This window comes from Pseudophryne corroboree, chromosome 2, assembly GCF_028390025.1.
Source record: "Pseudophryne corroboree isolate aPseCor3 chromosome 2, aPseCor3.hap2, whole genome shotgun sequence".
Classification (NCBI taxonomy): domain Eukaryota; kingdom Metazoa; phylum Chordata; class Amphibia; order Anura; family Myobatrachidae; genus Pseudophryne; species Pseudophryne corroboree.
Genome location: NC_086445.1, coordinates 544,474,371 through 544,484,800, shown reverse-complemented (window position 1 = coordinate 544,484,800; position 10,430 = coordinate 544,474,371). Strand labels below are relative to the sequence as shown.

General features: G+C 43.6%; 1 protein-coding gene across 1 annotated transcript in view; it reads right to left on the bottom strand.

Annotated features, from left to right (window-relative positions):
* Nucleotides 1–218: 218 nt before the first annotated feature.
* The window catches only part of IL22RA1 (interleukin 22 receptor subunit alpha 1), a 56,029-nt gene continuing 45,817 nt past the window's right edge, over nt 219–10,430 (bottom strand). The window contains exon 7 of the mRNA XM_063954303.1: nt 219–3,740. Coding sequence (XP_063810373.1) covers nt 2,979–3,740 — 762 coding nt within the window. The 3' untranslated portion in view covers nt 219–2,978. The remainder of the gene's footprint in view (nt 3,741–10,430) is intronic.

The following is a 10,430-nucleotide window of genomic DNA, read 5'->3' as shown; positions in this document are numbered from 1 at the left end:
CATCTCCCCCACTGTGGGGGGAATTCAGTTTCCCATGGTAATTTATCATAATTGTTATTGTCTCCAAAAACTATAGTGCAAATTGTATTTATGTGTAATTACGGCACAAAACAAAGGGGAGGCATTTGATATGCCGGCTGTCAGTAAGCCCGCGAGGGGCTCTTTTGCGCTCGCCGCGCTGCAGGCATTCCGTAGTAGACCCAAAACCAAGCACTGTCTGTTTTGATATATTATATATTTGCAGGCATGATATAATCTCACAGGTCCAGAAAATCATAAAATATCACAGATTAGTAGAGTAGAGACAATCACATATTCTTTGAGTCACAAGGAATTAACAGAACACTAGGGGGTAAATTTACTAAGATGGGAGTTCTATGTTAGATGGGATGTTGCCCATAGCAACCAATCAGATTCTACGTCTCATTGATCTAGCACCTTTTAGAAGATAACACCTGGAATCTGATATCTTAAATAGAACTCCCATTTTAGTAAATATACCCCAAGGTCTTTATGCAGAAAGTATGCAGCAAGTATAGAAGGCAGACCAGTGTTTTTCAACCTCTGTGCCGCAGCATACTGGTGTGCCGCCAGCGGTTGTCAAGTGTGCCGCCGCCGCCAGGGATCCCTGCTGCCAGTCCCCATCTGCTACCGTCTTCACTATACAATGACCGTGTAAGAGCTGCCTGCGCTGCCCGATAGTGATACTGATTTACAGTATCACTATTGGGCAGCACAGGCAGCTCTTCTGCGGTCACTGTATAGTGAAGATGGCAGCTCTCCTGCGGGCCCGCCCGTGACCCGTACGACGTGACTCATAGGTCACGTACACATCATTATCCCACCTGGGTATCGTCTAGTTTCCCTTTGTGGCCTGTGCTGCTCTGCTCCTCACTGCTCCTGCCGCTAAGGGGGAAAATAAAAAAAGGTTTGGGCCAGTGCTTTATGATTATGACAGACAGTGTGTGCAGTGCCATTACTATGGGGGACAGTGTGTGTGGTGGCGTAACCATGGGGTTCAGTGTGTCTGGTGGCATTACTATGGGGGTCAGTGTCTCTGGTGGCATTACTGTGGGTGTCAGTGTGTTTGGTGGCATTACTATGGGGGTCAGTGTCTCTGGTGGCATTACTTTGGGTGTCAGTGTGTTTGGTGGCATTACTATGGGGGTCAGTGTCTCTGGTGGCATTACTGTGGGTGTCAGTGTGTTTGGTGGCATTACTATGGGGATCAGTGTGTCTGGTGGAATTACTGTGGGGGTCGGTGTGTGTGGTGGTATTACTATGGGGGGCAATGTGTGCAATTACTATGGGGGACAGTGTGATGGAATTACTGTGGCAGACAGTGTGTTATAGTACTATGCATTATTTTAATAACTGTTGGGAACAAGGGCCCTCATTCCGAGTTTTTCGCTCACTAGCTGCTTTTAGCAGCATTGCACACGCTAAGCCGCCGCCCTCAGGGAGTGTATCTTAGCATAGCAGAATTGCGAATGAAAGATTAGCAGAATTGCGAATAGAAATTTCTTAGCAGTTTCTGAGTAGCTCCAGACTTACTCAGCCATTGCGATCAGTACAGTCAGTTTCGTTCCTGGTTTGACGTCACAAACACACCCAGCGTTCGCCCAGACACTCCCCCGTTTCTTCAGACACTACCGCGTTTTTCCCAGAAACGCCAGCGTTTTTTCGCACACTCCCAGAAAACGTCCAGTTTCCGCCCAGAAACACCCACTTCCTGTCAATCACAGTACAATCACCAGAACGATGAAAAATCCTCGTTATGCCGTGAGTAAAATACCTAACTTTTGTGTAAAATAACTAACCGCATGCGCTCTGCGAACCTTGCGCATGCGCAGTAAGCGACTAATTGCAATATAGCGAAAATCGGCAACGAACGAACAACTCGGAATGAGGGCCAATGTGTGTGTGTTTTTTCGCTTGTGACAAATATGTTTGTTTAATTTCCCTGTGTGTGTTTTATTTTTCCGTGGGCTACCGATGGTGTACCTTGGCAATTTTTAAATCTTTTTGGTGTGCCGCGAACTGAAAAAGGTTGAAAATCACTGAGGTAGACTGTTTGGTCTTATATGAGGTTTTTTTGTTGTTGTTTTTTTTAAACTAACATTATTAACACAAAATCTGAACCAACCATAACAAAGGACAGGCAAGTCTCCAAGACAGAGCCAGCCCTCCCCAGTTGAGACATACAGTATAATTACCAGGGTAAGTCAGATTCTACACCCAGTATGGACTCAATAGGGGATATTCAATTGTTTGAAAAGCTGGTTGGGTGTCTGTTTTTTCCTGTCTATTAGATAGGAAAAAACAGACACCCAACTGACTTTTCAAACAATTGAATACCTCCCAATGTGTCTAATGTAGACCCATAAGTGAATCCATAATATCTGAGGTATAATCCAAACATTGGGCCTAATACAGCATGGATCGCAAAAGCAAAATCTTTCTCTAATGTGCAACACCATGTGCACTACAGGTGGGTGTAAACGTAACATGTACAGAGAGAGTTAAGGTGGGTACACACTAAGCAATATCGCAAAGTGATGTCATGCCGCGGCCTGCCAAAGCATGCAACATTGGACTATGAGTCCAAATTGAGCTGCATGCACGGCAGAGACTGAGAGTCATTAACGACCCGCAGGATTGTGCATCGCTCGGTGGCGGCAGCATACACACGGGTAATATAGTAAACTATATTGCCCAGGAGGGGGAAGATGAGCGATATAGTTCACTATATCGCTAAGTGTGTACCCACCTTTACAATTACATTTGGGTGGGTTATTTTGTTTCTGTGCAGGGTAAATGCTGGCTGCCTTATTTTTACACTGCAATTTAGATTTCAGTTTGAACACACCCCACCCAAATCTAACTCTCTGTGCACATTATATCTGCCCCCCTGCACTCCACATGGTTTTGCCCATTAGAGAAAGATTTTGCTTTTGCGTTCCATGCCACTTGGCTGTTTAGTTCTCAGAGAGATTTTGCATCTGGTATGGTTTTTCATAGATGAAAGTCTTATCCAAAATATCTAATTGAGAATTTTCCATAGGACACTTTGAGCTGTATGAGATATCTCTGTGTCCCAATAAGCTATGGTCAAAGTCTTCTTCTTGTTGCTTGTCTAAAGTTGGTGCATGCTCATCTTCTTGTCCCATCTGTTCTATAAAATCAAAACCATCTCTCACCATAACACTTGACATTAATGGAAGAGATGGGTTTATATCTAGAACAGTATTTGGCTCCTGATTCAGAAGAGGAAACAATAAGTTAAAATTGCAAAGATTATTTCCCAACTCCCTGCCTATTCCACTGGCATAGTCCAGGAAAGAATTATCAACGTTTGTTTGGAAAGCTGCTTGGGGACCATAAGAAGACATGTTGTAAACATCTGTGGTAGGATTGTGAACATATTTCCGGCTATTATTTATCTGATCCTTGAAAACACTGCCGTAATGATCCGATGAGTCTGTCGTGCTGTTATTTTTCTGAGGGCAATACATGGACTCACTGTGGAGTGTGGTATCCTTTTGGGAGGTAGTGTTAGTAGAATCGTGGAACTGACTTGCGTAGGCTACCAAATCAGAGCCTCCAGACAGCTCCTGGCATATTTTCTGTCTTGGCTTATTCTGTACCAACATTTCTGGAGAAATGCCCACAGTGCAGGAACTGATCACTTTATCTTTTCCTGGATTTATTACTGGAAAGGTCGTCACTTTTCTAAATTCCTGTATAGATAAGCAAAATAGATAAAATTCAGTTCCATACAATAGATCACAGGTTCTCAAACTCGGTCCCCAGGACCCCACACAGTGCATGTTTTGCAGGTAACCCAGCAGATGCACAGGTGTATTAATTACTGACTGACACATTTTAAAAGGTTGCAGATGGAGCTATTTATTTCACTTGTCATTCTGTGAGGAGACCTATAAAACATGCACTGTGTGGGGTAATGAGGACCGAGTTTGAGAACCTGTGCAATAGATGGATACTTAGCAAGAGCAAATTAATAACAGTAAACATTTTACGTAGGTCCTCATATGACAAATGGGCACATATATGAGGCTAGGGCCTAATTCAGACCTGATCGTGAACGCAGGGCTAAGACAGCCATCAGCTGTCTGGCATGCGCTGGCGCACTGCGGCGCCGATGCATGCGCAGTTCAGACCTGATTGCTGCTGTGCAAAAACACATAGCAGCAATCAGGTCTGAATTAGCCCCATGGTTGCTAACTCGCCCCTTTAATTACTGACATATGAATTACACAGTGTCAGGGAAGCAAAACACGGTCATCTATGTTGGTAATTAAAGAATAAACTGACAGTGCTTTATAAAATGCCTTTATAATTCTGCTCTTCTCCCTAAATGTACAGGATACGCTCTTCTCTGAGTTGCATAGTAGATAAAGCAGCCATGCCAGTACCTTATGAATTCAGATTTAGAGGGAAAAAGAAATAGGAGGAATCTGTAGTGTTGACGCACTAGCTAAGGATAGAATTTTTCTTAAAATTTAACCTTTATTAGATATTCATTAAAAATAAAAAAATTTACAATTGATCCGGACTGCAGTGAAACATAGAGTTTAAAAATGACAAAGACTAACATGTATGTGAGATAAAGAAAATAAACAGATGTGAATAAAGATTAAAAAGCGTGTCCACGTGTGTTATTTATCTATGAAATCCCTTCAGGATTACTGTATAAGCATATATATTGCCAATGATTGATATTTTAATTATAGTGTTTCAAATAACTCCACTGAATCTGATCATATATATATCTTTTCTCTCAATAATAATACCTCATGGGAATAATTCCTATTACAGAGGCTATGGGGGTAATTCCAAGTTGATCGCAGCAGGATTTTTGATAGCAACTGGGCAAAACCATGTGCACTGCAGGGGAGGCAGATATAACATGTGCAGAGAGAGTTAGATTTGGGTGGGTTATATTGTTTCTGTGCAGGTAAATACTGGCTGCTTTATTTTTACACTGCAGATTAGATTGCAGATTGAACACACCACACCCAAATCTAACTCTCTCTGCACATGTTATATCTGCCTCCCCTGCAGTGCACATGGGGGGTCATTCCGAGTTGTTCGCTCGTTATTTTTTTCTCGCAACGGAGCGATTAGTCGCTAATGCGCATGCGCAATGGCCGCAGTGCGACTGCGCCAAGTAAATTTGCTATGCAGTTAGGTATTTTACTCACGGCATTACGAGGTTTTTTCTTCGTTCTGGTGATTGTAATGTGATTGACAGGAAGTGGGTGTTTCTGGGCGGAAACTGGCCGTTTTATGGGTGTGTGCGAAAAAAACGCTACCGTTTCTGGGAAAAACGCGGGAGTGGCTGGAGAAACGGAGGAGTGTCTGGGCGAACGCTGGGTGTGTTTGTGACGTCAAACCAGGAACGAAACTGACTGAACTGATCGCAGTGGCAGAGTAAGTCTGGAGCTACTCAGAAACTGCTAAGAAGTGTCTATTCGCAATTCTGCTAATCTTTCGTTCGCAATTTTGATAAGCTTAGATTCACTCCCAGTAGGCGGCGGCTTAGCGTGTGCAAAGCTGCTAAAAGCAGCTTGCGAGCGAACAACTCGGAATGAGGGCCATGGTTTTGCTCAGTTGCTATCAAAAATCCTGCTGCGATCAACTTGGAATTACCCCCTATGAGTGTAGGTGAGTATGAGACTATTGATTAACAGTTAATGTTCTTCTCGATCACTGCATATTCCCTATATACAGATTCCCAGACCACACTCTGCTGCAACAGAAATCTCTGTATATCAAAAATGTTTCAGAGTTGTTCCAGGGATGGGAATATTAATCCTGAAACTGAAATAATGTTGATCCTGATTTAGGTGATGGGTAGAGTCACTTTAAGGAATATAGCCATTCCAGTTTTGGTATTTCACCATCAATATTTAACAGCCTACATATAAATTAATATTGACCATATTAGGTGTGGCTGAAAATGCAGGAAATCCTACTTTCGTTAGGGGTATAGCAACCCAAATTTTATCAGAAAGCAAGTTGCCTATCAACACAACTTAATCCTTGTTTGTATAATTCAAGTCAGTTTTATTGAGCAGTAGATTGACATGTATCAAGGCATCACGTTCATTACTCACACCGTTAAAGGAAATGGTCCTTATTTATCTTACGGTGTGGTTTAACTACCATGTGGGGATATAGTAATCCTGTTTTCTAGTAATATTACCTCAATAGTCTAGACTCAGTGGTTGGTAATATAAATAAGCTTATTTACTTTATGGCAATATATATCATCCCATTAATACGAATGAGAGGGGATAAAGCCAGATAAGTCAAGATATGGATGTTAAATGCAAAACGATCATACAGGGATAAAGTTGAGGTATTATATTATAGCATATGTGTTTGAATGTGCTATCTCCCTAATGGCTTTTACAGTTGTACAGCTTCAACTGCAAGCTGACTTATAAATGTTGCCAGTGAGTCTGCTACAATGTATTGGATTGAATATATCAGCAAAATATGCTGCTGCTCCCCAGCTCCCAACTGTTACCAGGTGTATTTGTTACAGTGAATAACATTTGATGTCTCACTGGGGCATTGGGCTGCTTAGGTCTCAGCACGGGATCCGGTCTGAAGATCGACAGTGTCTAGGTCGACAATGTTTAGGTCGACCACTATAGGTCGACAGTCACTAGGTCGACATGGATGGAAGGTCGACAGGGTTTCTAGGTCGACGTGTGCTAGGTCGACAGGTCTAAAGGTCGACATGAGTTTTTCACATTTTTTTTTTTTTTTCATACTTAACGATCCACGTGGGCTACGATTGGAACGGTAAAGTGTGCCGAGCGAAGCGGTAGCGGAGCGAAGGCACCATGCCCGAAGCATGGCGAGCGAAGCGAGGCATGCGAGGGGACGCGGTGCACTAATTTGGGATCCCGGTCACTTTTTACGAAGAAAACGACACCAAAAAATAAATAAATCCTCATGTCGACCTTTAGACCTGTCGACCTAGCACATGTCGACCTAGAAACCCTGTCGACCTTCCATCCATGTCGACCTAGTGACTGTCAACCTATAGCGGTCGACCTAAACATTGTCGACCTAGATACTGTCGATAAAACGAACCACACCCCTCAGCACAGTGTTATTAATCTGTAACAACTCAGTGACATCAATAGTTTGACTTTCACGGCCACTAGAATACCTAGTATTATTCCAGTATGTGGTAGCCTATGCAGTAAGTAGCTGGTACCTGTAGTGATACTTTCTGATGTCATTATTATGTCCAGAAGTATATATAGCACCCTCTTTTTATCCCTGATATTTAAACATAGAATCTGATCTGATTCTTCTGGATACAGGTAGTTGACGTGCTAGTTTGAATATCCTATCTTCCTATATGAATAGACATACATAGCACAGAATATATCTCAATTATCTGCTGACACTATTAAGGTATGCTGATATAACTGATAAATCACTATATATCATCTCATATGTTGTATTACATAGTGCAGCTGAGCCTCTCTCACATATGGGGTATAACAATAAACTTTGAGTAATAATATATATGTTTTATAACATTATGCACATGCACAAACACGTGGACACGCTGTGCCCAACACGCGTGTTTCACTGCGCTATGGCAGCTTCGTCAGGGAGCAACACGAGCGTCTATTTTTTCCAGTCTCTCCTCCAGTGAGTGAACCAGTTTACATTATTTCCCCAACAACCACATTTTTTGAAAACCTTGCAACACCTTGAACACTCACAAACTGGGATAAAATAAAAAAAACTTTGGAAATACAGTCACCAGGCTGCAGCCTCCGACAAAAATCCACCACACCCCTATAAGCTCACAGTGCCCACATTGGAATTGCACAGTCTGGGCTGTAATTAATACTTTCAAACTGCTATTGCAGGGTTAATCTGGGTAGCTGCTCGGTCAGAAAGGGTCCCAAAAAATAACCGGGGTTGGACCTGGGATAGACCCAGGTTACAGGGCAGTCTAGACAGGTGACCCCAGTCATCTGACACACGGGACCCATTTACAACATTGTCTCCTCGTGTTGCTGCCCAGTCTCTATTTTCTCCATGTCCCCGCCAAGTCTGCACCCCCTCTTCCATGTCACTGCCTAATCTCCTCCCCTGGGTATTCCCCCTGACTATCCTGTCAGCGCCCCAGACACAGGAGGCAGTAGGAAAAGGAGAAGCGCTGCGGTCAATGAGTGTCCGACATTGACAGGGAAAGCTGGGTGTGTGCGAAGCCACTGCTCAGCAGGGCAGGGTGGAGGCAAGCAAAGAGTTTGCCCCCCCTGTGCAGTGTAAACGGACAGACCCAGGAATAACCTGGGAAGCAGTTTCAATGTGTACAGGTCATGTCCTGGGTCTAACCCGGAATTTTGTTCTGAAAGGGTTATAACAGAGAGGGTTTCCATTACGAAGACGCTTGCTTGCTAATGTCAAAGTCGAAAAATATTGCAGTACACACATCACGTACAAACTACACACAGATGGCCTCCGCGCATGTACTTGTTCTGTCGTGCGTGCACATATTCGCAATTTGCGTATGGTCGCTCCCGCGGTCCTGCGCATTAGCGCGTGGTATGGGTATTTACGGTAGAGTTTGTGAACGCATGGAAAGCTATCAAAACACATTACATATTTAATCCAAATAGTGCACAATGTACACATAGCCTCACTGCACCACATCAGAAAGTAACAGCAGTTTAACTGGTTTCAGAACAAAGGGATTCACCTTTACAGGATAGGAGGGGACAGAACAAGGTAATGAGGTGGTGTTTGGTATCCAGCTGAAGGGTATATTAAGGGTAACATTCCGGTGTTGGCTTGAGAAAGATCGCATGTTCCTGCGGATAGTTATGTGCAGGAGCAGAATATAGATATAAACTGTATTTACTGTACATTATGTATGCGGCGGGAATCCAGAGGAGACCACCCACAAGAGCAGCTGGGAAAGTCATCACCTACCTATTCAAACCGACCTATGACCTCTCCTGTACTGTAAATGTGCATTCCTGTGTCCAGTGGACAAAGAGATTACAGTATCTATTGTATTGCTTTTTGGAAGAATTGTATAAAGAGAGCCTGCTGCAGGCCTGGTCAGACACAAGACTCACAACGTTATGTATCAGATGACGGAGGACCGGACCGGGTAGCGCAAGCGAATCCACTCACGTATGTACCATTTAATGTAGCCATTTACTCTGTTATATTGTAGTGTATTATTTGTATTATAACCCCCTTTCAGCAATAATACGCTGTGGTTTCGGAACCCAGCGGTTTAATTACAATCTGGTGTCGTGTCTTCATTGCCCTGCTAAGGTTTAAAGTGTATTATCATTGTATTGCATTGCTGTATAAGGTTTAAAGTGTATCTCTGGGTGTGTACGCGCTGTGAGTACTTTGTACCGTCAGCGCGGCATTTGTACGCAAAGTCCATACACAGTACGGGACTTTGTACGCCAATAGCGGACAAATTACGTAGAGTGTGTATTAAGTATAGCGGCCGCAGCGGCTCCATGGTAAAGAGTATTTAAGGTATGTTTAAGGTAAAGCTTTCATTCCTGTAAGATAATCAGCATTATCACTAATTTGTCAGTTCTGTCTTGGTTTCAGAGGCTACAGCTGATGCTGGAGCATACTGTACTTGCCAACTTTTGAAAACTAGTTTCAGGGAGATTCTTGTTAATGGTACAATGCGCTGCGCAATGTGCATGAGCCGTTTGAAGTGGCGTGTCATGCTCCGCCCAAAGGGCGTGTTTAGGTTCACCTATGGGCATATCTATTGCCACTCACGGGTATGTCCTGGAGCTACAGGTGAAAACTGTAGTACTAAGAGCAGCATGCCGCCAGAGCTGGTGCGTGCATGAGTAGCTCTCTGCATGCAGTGTGTTCTCTTTAAGGCTTGTAACTAGCTCCTTGTACTACCATTATACAGCTAAGCAATGTACAGAAATAGAACATTAGTCCAGGTGAATGAATGACCTACCCACATCCCCGTTTACCTAGTTTAAGTATTAAAGAGTAAAAAAGAAATGATATAGGGTATATTCTTGGGCACAAGGGGCAGATGTCTAGGGCACCAATGCAGGATCAGCATCATTCTCAATAAGGCAGTGTGAATACCCTACACTGCATCACTGACTCCTCTATACCCTACACTGCATCACTGACCCCTCTATACCCTACACTACATCACTGACCCCTCTATACCCTACACTGCGTCACTGACCCCTCTGTACTCTACATATGGGGAGCATTAGGAGGGATCGGTAACCTCTCCATTCAGGCGCCCAGGTCACATGCCTCCCTAGCCTCCCCCTAGTTACGTCCATGAGTATGTGCAGAGCAGGGACGTGTGGTGAGCTAAATGGCTCAGGAGGCATTGGCTAGTCCCAGAG